We start from the raw sequence: 13,644 nt of genomic DNA on the forward strand, positions 1-13,644 counted from the left end.
GGCAGGGTGATATAAACAGGGGGAGATGCAAAGTTAAATCAGGCCACTTCTCTGCAAAAGCAGTTTGTCATCAAGTGATAAAAACTAGATTAGACCTCAAAAAGCAAATCAAAGAGAAGTCCATATTGAGCCTCTCTCCACTAGACCCTGAACCTGTATGAAATAATCATAATAAGTATAATATCCCCAAGATGTACGTAGTGCCTTTCTTTCACTGTTCGCTAGTGGCACGGCAAATAATTGCCCTCACATTTATACACATGTAAAATTCGAGCCTAGAGAGGTTAAGACCACCTAAGAAATTCAGGGCTACAACCAGTCTTCCGTTCTCCCAGTCCTTCCCCCTCCTCCCCTGCCACCCTTGTGGTGGCTAGACATGGACGAGATTTGCCTAATCCGTTTCCGTCCTCCGGGTTCGATAGGACTTGCGACCAGTAGACGTTTCCAACAAGCGCAATCTCTGGGAGAAGCAATCTTCGGAAAAGACCACCTCACCCATGAAGGTAGATCTATTTCATCCCCGCTCTAGCTACTGGGCTCTCCTACCACTACCTATTTGTCCTGTTGCCCCGGGGATGGTCGATAAGGAGCTGGGCGGGTGGGAAGGGGGAGAGAATGAACCTCTCCCGATGTGGTCGTGGGTCTCGCAGAGAAGACCTTGAGACTCGAGGTTCCCTGTGCGAGGGCTACTTCTCTTTCCCCTCTACGCACAACCCAACTCTCTGTGCATTTTAAAACAAATGGTGCTAATATGTGCGTGTTTCTCTCTCACCTTCATACAGGTGTCATCCGTGGGGAAAAAGTCAGAGACCATGGTAAGCAAGGCAGTAGTCTCGAATGGCGTTGGGGCAGACTGGGACTCTGAAAACACAATAGCAAACAGGCATGGTTTCAAACCGGCACGTGAAAGTTGACTGTTGGTATGCCAAAGTCTGTCTCAGAGGGTTTCTAGGGCCTTCCCGGCTTGTCACGAGGAGAGCCGTTCGGTCAATCGATCGATCGTATTTACCGAGTGCTTTAACTGTGCGCAGAGCACCAGTACTAAACGCTTGAGCCATTATCGTGGGCGGAGCGTTGCTTCTTCGCCCCCCCCCCCCCCCCCACATATGTCATTTGCTTTATTCTGGGGCAGGACGAGGATAGGCAGCTGGTGACCCACGTACCGTTCTAACTCCCTCTCTTCCGACTAGTTTTTGGACATGGTGAGACACCTCGTACTCGGGGCTATAGCTCCTGGCACGTGCTCAGCACACCTTTCCTGGTATTTATGGAGCTCTCTGTGCAGAGCGCTGTACTAAGAGTTGGGAGAACGCCACCACGATCGAGTCAGTAGGCCCGATCCCTGCCCACAAGGAGCGTACAGTCAACCGGACTGGTGATAATGCCCTCAGATCCTACTCACTCTTTCCCTCTACCCACTTCCACTTCTCACCTTACAGAGACATGCAAGCATTTGCTATTCTCCCCCGGCCTCTCAAATCTGCCCCAGAGAGTGTATATCTATATATATATAGAGAGAGAGAGAGAGGGGGAGAGAGAGAGAAGAGTGTATGTGTGAATGCATCAGCAGAAGAATTTGCCCATTTCCCAACCTTGCCTCATCTGCCACTTGGTGAACATTGCTCCGGAGGGCGGGGCCTTTCTCTAGAGGAGGCCAACGTGTGATCAGAAACGGGTGGCTTTGCCACAAGATTTTACATTTCTCTTCTTTCAGCAGGTTTGAGACAATTTGAGAAAGAACCCTAGGTACCTGCTCAAGATCCTGGACCAGCTCAGTTGAGAAGTGCTCAATTTTCCCTTTTTTATATTTATGTTTATTGACCAGAATGTGGGTTCATTTTTTGGTCTTTTTTTTTTTTTTTGCATTATCCCAGCTAAACCCATGTATATTAGCACTGTATTTAATAATCACAGTCTAGAGACATTCATGGTAAAAAGTACTGCCTTTGCACAGGAACCTATTTCTAAAGAAACCCATGCTGTGAAATATAGACTTTTCTACTGATAGTCATCACCCTAAATCTCTGAACAGTGATTCAGATGCATCAGAAGTCAACCAAAATAGATTCAAGTTGGAAATTGCCTAAGAAACGTGTGCAGTATCCAGAGAAAAATAAACAGTTGTTACTTTTGGAACCCAGAAGTCATATTGTTTCTGCACTTTAGACTAAGGCATGGAAGAATCATTTGACGTTGACAATTGTCATAATATCTGTAGTTGCCCATGTCAGATTTTGAAATACTGCATCATTACTTGTCTTTTTTTTGTTGTTTCTATACCCTTTTAAGTATCCCTTTTTTCCCCCCGTTCTAGTTAAGTTAATATCTAAATTGGATTCCTTATATTAGCTGACAGCGGTACTGATTTCATAAGTTGGTTTTTTTGTGTGTGGTTTTCAGTGGTAGAGACTAGTAATGTGGAGCACCATTTAGAACTATAATATATATATGTATGAACGTACATATATAACAACACGTTGCTTTACGAAGCTTAGCTTAAGGGCACTACTAAATGGTAGGATGCTTAAATATTACTTTTAGTAAATAACATACATAACTAGCCAATATCACAGCTTTTTCAAATAAAGTTCACGATTTCTATATTATATTCATAATTGCCATTAAAAGCTGGGCAGAATAGATATTGAGATGATTTTTTTTAAAAGTCATTGCCCTTTAATGGAAAAAAAAATACTATAAAAAGGCGGTGGGGGGAATTGGAGGGAAAATAGCTCAACCATTTTCTATAAAACAGAGTAGTTAACTTATATGACACTACCGTGATACAAGGCAAAAATCAAGCGTGACATGAGCAGGTTTCCGAACTGCCTCCCCGGACCGTAACCGGAGTTTCACAGAATTCTCAAAAATGAAGTTAGCTTTTCTGGTTTTTGGAACAGCTCCCACAGATCTTACAGACAGCCCATTTGTGTATATATTCTATATACTTATTGGGGGGAGGGGGCAGAGTAAGGGGTAGGGGGAGAGCTAGGCCAACAGTATTTACGGTTAGCCACCGGGCTCTGAGTGGACAATGGGGTTACCTCCCAGATCTTCATATCCAAAGCCCCACAGCTCTGCAGGTGGGGAGGGGTCGGGCATGCGGGGGAAGAAGAATGGGTCAGACCAGGACACACATGCAGGCCATACCTAGGAAGTAATGCCTGCCAGAAGGCCAGCCCAGCCTACATACATACGTACACACATCACACACACACACACACACCCCGCCCCCACCTCCCCACCCACAGGCCCAACCTTAATGACAAGATAGAAGGGCCACCCAAGACTCCATAGGACCACAGAGTACGCCCAAAGCCATCCTTCAGGGGCAGAGCCTGGATTTGCATTGATTTCCAAGTCCAGAGGCCCCACGATGGCAAAACAGCTTCGTGCGTTTGAACTGGAGCGTCTCTGTTCCCGTTAGATATCGTAAGCCGATGAAAACGGCGAAGGACAATACCCTCTGTCTCCAGATTCATTCCGCCTCTTGCTGAAACGTGTTTGGGATTGGGCCTCGGGAGGGGGGTTGCTCTGTGTGTTTTTCTTCATCTTTCTGAAAACAGCCTTTTGTTTACATGCTAGTTTAGGATGCAGGGCACTCTTGTGATGGCTAGGGGGAAGAAACTGCAAAATGCCTGGCCTTGTCTGTGATTTGGGCCACTTTTCCGTTTCTGTCGAAACACTTGGGGGTCTTTCACTGACCGTCCGATCGCTGCAATACAAATGAATGATCTGAACCATATATTCTGAAACTGCCATCCACAATAAATGGGATATCTCCTCATGCCTCTGACTCATTCCTTTTACGCAGATTCAGAAGAATAATTCAGAGAGGGATGGCTGCTTTGCATCATAAAAATGAGGAGTGAGAGAACTCTGTCCCGCACCCCCTTACAGATTTTAAAGGGAAAAAAAACCAACAACTGGGTGGTTGGAAGCACGCTCTTAACAAATAATTTTACTATCCCACTCTGCAGAGGGCTCTGTCCATGTGCACAATGAGGGTGGTGCTAACACTGGAAGAACAGAAGGGAAAACAAGGGCCTAGGGGCAATCGATTCAAAAGAACTTCCTCTCTTGCAGAAAGTCCCCGGAGCACAAAAAGGTCAGAGAATTCCAGAGACTTGAGCACTGCGCTGGAGATTCAATAAAACCCATATCACTTCCTCTCCTCCAACTCCCTCCTTGACCGTTTAGTACCCGGCTTCTGCCCCCTCCACAATCCCGAAACTGCTCTCTCCCAGGTCACCGATAACTTCCTCCCTGCCAAATCGATTGGCCTCTACTCCATCCTCATCCTCCTTGACCTCCTCGCCTCTGACAGGGTGGACCAACCTTGGGGAGCACCCAGACCTGAGAGGCAGAGGATCTGGGTTTCTAATCCCAGCTCCACCACTTGCCTGGCATGGTGACCTTAGCAAGTCATTTAACCTTCTCTGTGCCTCAGTTTCCTCAACTGTATACATGGGGATTCAATACCTGTTCTCCCTCCTGCTTGGACTTGGAGCCCCATGTGGGGCGGGGACTGTGCCCGACTCGATTAACTTGTACCTACCCAGCGCTTAAAACGGTGCTTGAAACCTGAATGGAGTTGGGCCTTGGGAGGGGGGTTGCTCTGTGTGTTTTTCTTCATCTCCTAAAACAGCCTTTTTTGTTACACTGCTAGTTTAGGATGCAGGGGGCACTGTAAGTGCTTAACAAATACCCAAAAAATATCAAAACTTTTTTTTAAAAAAAACATTCTTTCTCCTGGAAACACTACATTACCCTTGATTCCTATGACCAACTTGCTCACCTATTTCTCCTCTCAACCTCTCAGCCGCTCCTCTGTCTCCTTGACCTGCCCTTCCTACGACTCCCACTTTGTAACAGAGGGGTCCCTCAGATTTCAATGAAGGGTCCCTCAGATTTTCAGCTGAGGGTCCTCTTGGGAGTCTCGATCTACAACTACTTTCTTGGAAGCTCATCCACTCCACTCACTAGCTCCGACCCCCTCTTCTCCTCTGCAATCTCACAACTCCTCCTGCCTTCACAGCACCTTAACTTCAACGTCTCCAAAACTAAACACCTCAACCTCTCCTCAATGTGCCCACTGTTGTCAACACATTCCTCCCCACCTCCCAAGCCCTCAAACTTGGCATTATCCTTGATTTTCACTCTTTCAACAAACATATAGTCAGTTATTTCTTCACATTTTCAAAATTCAATCAGTCATATTGAGTGCTTATTGGTACAGAGCACCCCCGCGCCCCAGACCCATACCTAGGAGGTGCTGGCTTTGGAAACCCTATCTGTCCTTGCTGATCTTATTACAATCCAGTCCGTACACTTTGCTTTTCCAGCGCCTGCTTGCTCGCTGTGCCTCTGATCTCATCTATCAAAATGCAGCATGGGCCTAGTGACTAGAACAGGAGCCTGGGAGTCAGAGCTCCTGTATGAGTTTGGGCGAAGCACTTTCATTGGTAAAATGGGGATTAAGACTGTTTTACCCACCTGAGTAGTTTGTATCCACCCACTGTTCAGCACAGTGCCTGGCTCAGAGTAAGTGTTTAACAAAAAACATTAAAAAAAAAAAAAGGATAGCTGGAATGAAACTTGTCCCGTAAAGTTAAATAAACAACCGGGGCCTTAGAAGAGTCATCGTAGCCTGACATTCCAGAGAATTCAGAGCAAGTGTTTACCAAAAGACTGTCCAAGTTCCTATTTTGGGATGTGAGCAGATTTATTTTTTGGAGACCACATAGTGATTGGAATAAGGAACATACGGAAGGAAATCGCTGGAAGTGGGCAGGGCTGTTTTTAAACAAAGCCACTGAAACTATCAGGCAGCCGAAGGGAATCTGTGGCAAAGTCATTTGCTGGGAAAGAATAAGTACGACTCTAGGAGAGAGATAAACAGAATCTGAGGTGGACCGAATGGGGAAACATAAAACGCAGAGAGAGTGGAAATGACAATAAATTGCAAAGAGCAGTGGAAAGGGTTAACATGGCATCCAGAAAACTCTGTGCAATGGATAGTATTTTTCATGCATTGTAATGTCAGAAGAAAAACAGGAATCAGAAAGAAGCATCTACTATTGTTTCAGAATGCTCAGCAGCACGGACCACTGGATACAGCATGGGCCTGGGAGTCAGAAGGATGTGAGTTCTAATCCCCTCTCCACTTGTCTGCTGTGTGAACTTGGGCAAGTCACTTCACTTCTCTGAACCTCAGTTACCTCATCTGTACAAAGGGGATTAGGACCGTGAACTCCGTGTGAGGCACGGAGTGTGTCCACATGGGGGTCACAGTTTTAATCCTCATTTTACAGATGGGGTAACCGAGGCTCCAGTGAAGTGATTATCCAAGGTCACACAGCAGACAAGTAGCAGAACCGGGATTAGAACCCAGGTCCTTCTGACTCCCAGGCCCTATCCACTAGTCAATCAATTGTCTGTATTGAGCACTTACTGTGGGCAGAGCACTGGACTAATCGCTTTGGAGAGTACAATATAACGGCCATATTCCCTATTCACAACCAGTTCTCCCTTCCACAATCCTGAAATATTAGAAGTTATTTATAGTAATGTCCATCTCCCCCTCCTGACTGTAAGATGGTTGAGGGCAAAGAACATCCCGGCTCTGCCACCTGTCTGCGGTGTGACCTTGGGCAAGTCACTTAACTTCCCTGGGCCTCAGTTCCCTCATCTCTAAAATGGGGATTAAGACTGTGAACCCCATGTGGGGCATGGACTGTGTCCAACTTGATGATCTGGTGTCTACCCCAGTGCTTAATACAGTGCCTGGCACATACTAAATGCTTAATAAATACCACCAAAAAATTAAAAAAGAACAAGTCTACCAACTCTGTAATATTCTCCCAAGTGCTTAGTACAATGTGCTATGTACTGAGGGCACTGTAAGCCCTCAGTAAATACCTCTGGTGATGAAGAAACACAACGTCTCCTTGCCTGATTGCCTCGTAGGGTTTTTCACTTCCAAGAGATCAATCACCCAGACCGACCTCTCCTTCTCCACCCCGGTACTAGTTCTTACCATATCACAGCTAGTTTTCTCCATCAGCCTCCTCGCGGGGTCTCCCTGCCTCCAGCCTCTCCCCTCCCCAATTTTATAGATACAAGCTGCCTGCAGCGGATCATCTCTCCGAGGCCTCGCCCATACACATATCTCTAACTGGACCGTTTCTCTCGGCAAAGTCACAGAAATAGAGAGGGTGATCTTTACCTTGTTGGCAACAGTCATTACATTATTTCACATAGCTGACCAAGAAGAAATGTGGGCAGGCAACTGGCTTGTTATACATTACATTTATTCCACCGTACGGTGCTATTTTTCTGGAGAATAAAATGATCTGAAAACCTGCAGCATTTCCTAGCTTGCCAAGTGCTAGGGCTTGGGGGAGGTAAGCCAAAGCCACTCAGATTACCGTTTGGACACCGGAGGTACCGGTAGGAAAGAAATGTTAAACAAGGCAAATGCGCTTGCATCTTGGGACTGCCAAGACCAAAATGGGGTGGCGGGTTTTTAAAGGGACCTTAGGAAAATTCACCATTCTACTTAAAACCTGCATCTTAAGGTCTGCTGAAGACTCAGAGACTGTTATAAAGGGTCATTTTTTTCAACTCTGACTTCCATTCGATTTCACCTCCCTGTCCCTGCCAAGAAAAATGGGGAGCAAAGCATAGGTATGTCACTTCACGCATGCTACTCTATTAGGAAAACCGTTCATTCAATCGTATTTGAGCGCTGTGTGCAGAGCACTGTAGTAAGCGCTTGGAAAGTACAATTCAGCAACAAATAAAGACAATCCCTGCCCAACAACGGGCTCACAGTCTAGAAGGGGGGAGACGGACATCAAAACAAGTAAACAGGCATCAATAACATCAGTATAAATAAATAGAATTATAGATACACATCTTAATAAAATAAATGGAACAATAAATATGTAAATATATACACCAGTGCTGTGGGGCAGGGAGAGAGGTAGAGCAGAGGGAGCGAGTCGGGGTGACGGGAAGGGGAGGAGGAGTACAGGAAAAGGGGGACAGTCTGGGAAGGCCTCTTGGAGGAGGTGAGCTTTCAGTAGGGCTTTGAAGGGGGGGGAAGTGTGCTAGTTTGGCGGATTCGAGGAGGGAGGGCATTCCAGGCCAAGCGTAGGACGTGGGCCAGGGGGTCGACGGGCGGCGACAGGCGAGAACGAGGGACGGGTGAGGAGGTGAGCGGCAGAGGACGGAGTGTGCGGGCTGGGCTGCAGAAGTGCGAGAAGGGAGATGAGGTAGGAGTGGGACGCAGGGGATGGAGAATTTGAAGCCAACAGTGAGGTGTCCTTGCTTGATAAATTTGCTCTGAAATGCTCAAATTGATGATTTTGTCTGAAAATCGACAGAGCTAGGGACTCCACAGTTCTCAACGCCGTCACGTTGAGCTCAGACGCAGGCCCGATGGACCACCATACCCTAATTAATAAATGATTGCTAATGAACTCCTACTGAGCACTCCTAGATCCACAGCCCCCGAATTCAAAAGGGCGGCGGACTGTATGCTGTTAACCGATTTTGTACATTACAAGACGCTTAGGGTACAGTGCTCTGCGTACATAGTAAGCGCTCAAGATAAATACTACTGAAGTGAACTGCTCCCTAGGTGGAAGATTGAGGGCCACAGGCCGAATGCTGCAGTGGTCTCTCTAGGCAAGTCTCAAAATTCCCTCCAGTCACCTCCTCTCCACAGCAGTGGTGACTCAGAAGGCTACTGCTCCAATCAATGGTATTATTGAGCGCTTACTGTGTGCAGAGCAACTGTACCAGCGCTTGGAAGAGTGCAGTATAATTGGTAGAACAAGTTCCCTGTCCAAGGACTTAAGTCTAGAGGGGGAGACAGACATTAAAATTCCAGCTGTGTGCTTATAAAATGACATTTGACCATCATTTGACAATATGTCAAATAATATTTTCATTTGACAATAATGACATTATTAGTATTATGACATTTGTTAAGTGCTTACTACATACCAAAGCACTGTTCTAAGTGCTGGGGGCTCATACTTTTAATTCCCATTTGACAGATGAGGTAACTGAGGCACAGAGAAAGGAAGTGACTTGCCCAAGATCACAACAGCAGACAAGTGGCGGACCCGGATTAGAACCCACGTCCTCTTGACTCCCAAGCCCACAGTGCTTCATAGTGCTGTGATGCTGTGGGTGGGGTGAATAAAGGGTGCAAATCCTAGTGCAAGGGTGACACAGGAGGAGAGAAAGCAGGAGAAATGATATCCAGGAACACGCCAGTGTCCGAGTGAAACAGGTGGAGCAAGGCAGTTTTTTTAGTTGTCTTGGATTACCCCAGAGCGGAGCAGCAACAGAGTCACACGATCTTTGCCCCCTCTGTGGAACCACTGGTGTTCTATTAATATATCAGATCAATAATTTATGTTTATGTCTGTAATCCCCCTCTAAATTTTCAGCTTGCCGTGGGCGTTCTTTAATGTTGTACTCTCCCAAGCACTTAGTAGAGTTCTCTGCACACAATAATGCGCCTCCGATAAATAAGATTATTTTGAAACCTTCTGAAGGTAGACTCGCTGCTTTCTGGACAACTTGAACCAAACTGGGCTCTCCTGATTCTGTTTATTTTCCTTTCCCAAGGTCTAACCAAATAAATACATTTCCTTCAAGTACTTACTGATCTCGTTATCTCTGCACTTGGATCTGTTGACCATTCAGACACTAATATTCGCCTCCACCCCAAACCCCACAGGACTTAATGTACATACCTTAAAAATTACATATGATAAATTATTTAATCATATGAATGTCTGTCCTCCTCCTCCAGGTGATAATCTCATTTATGGGCAGGGGAATGTATCTAATTCTGTTTGCATCGTATACTCCCAAGTGTTCAGTACAGTGCCTCTGCACGTAGTAAGGCTTCAGTAAATACCATTGATTGATTGATGATGCAATCTGCTATTTCCTTGGCTCCCCCACCCCAATCCCCGGTGGAAGAGAGGGGTGTCTAGCTTTTTGGAACCTATCAACCCTGCGCTAAGGCCTCAGACACAGTTAGGCTTCTGGCCCAGAGAAACACACTCTTTCTCCCAGAATAATACTAATAATGTTGGAATTGTTAAGCGTTTACTATGTGCAGAGCACTGTTCTAAGCGCTGGGGTTGATACAGGATATCAGGTTGTCCCACTTGAGGTTCACAGTCTTAATCCCCATTTTACAGATGAAGGTAACTGAAGGGACAGAGAAGTTTAAGTGACTCGCCCACAGTCACACAGCTGCCAAGTGGCAGAGTGGGGATTCGAACCCATGACCTCTGACTCCCAAGCCCGGACTCTTTCCACCGAGCTATGCTGAATCCTCATCCCTTGCCGACCGGAGCAGTTCCTCATGGGGACGCCTAAGATTCTGACTCGGAGCTGTGACTGTAATAACGATGATCAATCGATCACCGGCATTTATTGAGGGCTCACTCTGTGCTGAGCACTGTACTAAGCACTTGGGAGAGTACAGAGTTGGGAGACACTTCCCTGTGCTTTTTGTTAAACACTTCCTCTGTGCCAAGCCCTGTGCTAAGTACTGGAGTACATATAGACTGTCTCTATCTGTTACCGATTTGTACATTTCAAGCGCTAATACAGTGCTCTGCACATAGTAAGCGCTCAATAAATACTATTGACTGAATGAATGAATACAGGATAATCAGATCAGGCCTAGTCTCTGTACCACATGGGGCTTTCAGTCTAAAGGAAAGAGCCATTAAAGCTCTGAGCTCAACCTCTCTGGTTGACATTTGGCAAAGCTGTCTAAAGAGCTCTCAGACTCCAAAGGAGTTAAAATTCCAGAGGAAACATCACAAGGAGATCAATCTGTACAAGCATTCACTACCTGCAATTGTTGATTCATTTAGTCCTCTGTACCATAAATGTGGCTATTTTTCTGGGTTTGCTAATTAATCCGATGCCAAACAGAAAAATCACACTTTGTCCCTACAATTTTTTTCTCCAAATATGAGTCATATCATTGTGCCCGGGCTGATTCATTAATATCATTAAGGCTGATGATTATTAATCAGTTGAAGACAGCCCCTGTCTAGAAAAGAAAGGTAAAAATTTCAATCTCTGATGTTCTAGATAAAGTTCACTTTCCTCATTCTAGTCTCCCCCAGGAAGAGGAACTTTGTAACCGCTGAATACTTATTTCCTCACTTCGCAGTATTCACGTGACCATCGAGAAAGATCCCCGCGGTAAGGCCGGCTAGCTGCGTCCCCTCCAGAGGCCTCTAAATCACCAAGTGGCGAAAGACACAGGAAAACTCAGAGGGCCTCCGCCCACTCCAGAAAGGCTAGAACAGATAGAGAAAATGCCCGGTGGGTCCGCCCGAGTAGCCAGGGCTCCCCAGCCCTCAACCCCAGAGCCAGGGGCGGCCTCAGGGCCCATCTAGTACCCCATCGGAGGAACTCACCGGCGAGCAGGATTCTCTAGATGGCTGGGACGGTAGGGGCGTCCAAACTGGAAAGACCCTCCGAGTGGGTAGAGTGAAGCAGCATGGAGAGCCACTTAAGCATAGGCCCGGGAGTCCGAAGGACCTGGGTTCTAATCCCACTCCACCACTTGTCCGTGTGACCTCGGTAGAGTCGCTTCTCTGTGCCCCGGTACCTCATCTGCAAAACTGGGATCAAACCGTGAGCCCCATGTGGGACAGAGACGGTGGCCAAAATGATTAGGTTCTAGCTTTCCCAGATCCTAGTACAGTGCCTGGCACATAGCAAGAGCTTAACAAATTAAATTTAAAAATAAAAATAAATAAAAAGAGTCCATCCTGGCCTCACCAAGGCACACTGGAGTTCACTGTTGGGCATACTGGATATGCACAAATATATATGCGCAGCAGCCCTAAATAAAAATACATTTTTTTAAGAAGGCCTTTAGGCCCCGTGCTCCTCTTGAAAGAGAGCTTGGACCTCTCTTTGCCACCCCTTCCTACAGCTGCAGGTGATCGCTCGGAACGGGAAATGACAGCCCAGGGCTAGAATCCTCACTCAACCGGGTTCACCAGCTGCCAACTATGAAAGCCACTCATCTCACGACCGCTGATAAAAAAAACCTTACCCTTTCCGATTTAGTCTTTCTCTCCTCGGTCCTGACTGGAGGAGGTAGGAAGGAAGGGTGGAAGGCACAAATTCAATCTACTACCGAGTCAAATAAAGTTGAGAAACTGACACGGGGCTTCGATGATTTGCTTTGGAGGATTCTCCTACACAGCTGAAGTGAATAATTAGTTACTTCAGGGTCAAGAGTCCGTAGCGAACACTCGGCAGTTTACTTCACGTCTCTGTCTTCAGAATGAGGGCGTAACGTAGGGAATCAAATCAGCCGGCTGCTTTCCCAGTGGGACACACAGGTGTTTGGAAGAATGTAAAAGGAGCTCTTATAATTCACGGACTGATGGGGAGGCATTTGTACTTTCCAAGCATTTAGTACAGCGCCGTGCACACAGTAAGCGCTCAATAAATACGACTGAACGAACGAATGACTCATTCTCTTCCCTCAGGCTTTAATCATTCCAGATTAGTCCATCCCCATATTTGACAGCCCATTGGAAAATTGGTCCACATAATCGACTCGTTATGGGCAGGGACCATGGCTAATTCTGTCGTAGCGTGGCTCAGTGGAAAGAGCCCGCGCTTGGGAGTCATAGGTCATGCGTTTGAATCCCCACTCTGCCCCTTGTCAGCTGTGTGACTGTGGGCAAGTCACTTCATTTTTCTGGACTTCAGTTCCCCCATCTGTAAAATGGGGATGAAGACTGTGAGCCTCACGGGGTCAACCTCATTCGCCTGTATCTCCCCCAGCGCTTAGAACAGTGCTCTGCACGTAGTAAGTGCTTAACAAATACCAACATTATCATTATTATTATTATTACCCTCCCAAGTGCTTAGCAGAGTGTCCTGCCCAGAGCCAGCACTTAATAAATACCACTGAACGACTCATCGATAGTAACAAAATCTGCGATACGGAAATGCTTCCAAGGTCCCCAGCACAGGGGCGGACACCATCCGTGGCTCAGTGGCGAGAGCCCGGGCTTGGGAGTCAGAGGTCATGGGTTCGAATCCCAACTCTGCCAACTTATCCGCTGGGTGACTGGGGGCGAGTCACTTCACTTCTCTGGGCCTCAGTAAAATGGGGATGAAGACCGTGAGCCCGACGTGGGACACCCTGATGACCCCTGTATCTCCCCCCAGTTCTTAGATCAGTGCTCTGCACATAGTAAGCACTCGACAAGTACCCCTATTATTATTATTATGCCAGTCCCGCACCGGCCTCACGGTCACAGGGACAGTAGGTACCGAATCCCCGTTTTCCAGCTGAGGAAACCGAGGCAGAGGGAAACGGTGTGTCTCCCACCGAGGCTCACGGAAGGCAGGTCCCCTGGATCCCGGCTCTCTTTCCTAAGGCAGCCAGGCTACTCCGGGACAGGAACTTAAATCCCTCCGGCCGCTTCCCAGCTGGGGCCGCCCAATGTGCCCCCGAATGTCCGGGGGGCGGGTAAGGGCCGGGCATCCTCGTGGCCCAGGCCCCCCCCCACTCCAGCCCCCGCGGGAGCCCGTTGCCGGGGCGACGCGTGGGGGCGG

At 47.2% G+C, this 13,644-nt stretch overlaps 1 protein-coding gene and 1 long non-coding RNA gene across 2 annotated transcripts in view; one reads left to right on the forward strand and one right to left on the reverse strand.

Moving 5' to 3' along the window:
• CALD1 (caldesmon 1) overlaps positions 1-2,136 on the forward strand; it is a 118,757-nt gene extending 116,621 nt beyond the window's left edge. Inside the window, 2 exon segments of the mRNA XM_039913239.1 lie at positions 423-503; positions 783-2,136. Of these exon segments, the coding sequence (XP_039769173.1) occupies positions 423-503; positions 783-914 (213 nt within the window). The 3' untranslated portion in view covers positions 915-2,136.
• Positions 518-12,659, reverse strand: LOC103171008. The gene is made up of 3 exons (XR_003762311.1): positions 12,122-12,659; positions 11,475-11,681; positions 518-861 (listed from the first exon to the last, which is right to left on the reverse strand). It is a non-coding gene; the product is annotated as an uncharacterized LOC103171008 (long non-coding RNA).
• Between the last annotated feature and the right edge of the window lie 985 nt (positions 12,660-13,644).

Source organism: Ornithorhynchus anatinus, chromosome 10 (assembly GCF_004115215.2).
Source record: "Ornithorhynchus anatinus isolate Pmale09 chromosome 10, mOrnAna1.pri.v4, whole genome shotgun sequence".
Classification (NCBI taxonomy): domain Eukaryota; kingdom Metazoa; phylum Chordata; class Mammalia; order Monotremata; family Ornithorhynchidae; genus Ornithorhynchus; species Ornithorhynchus anatinus.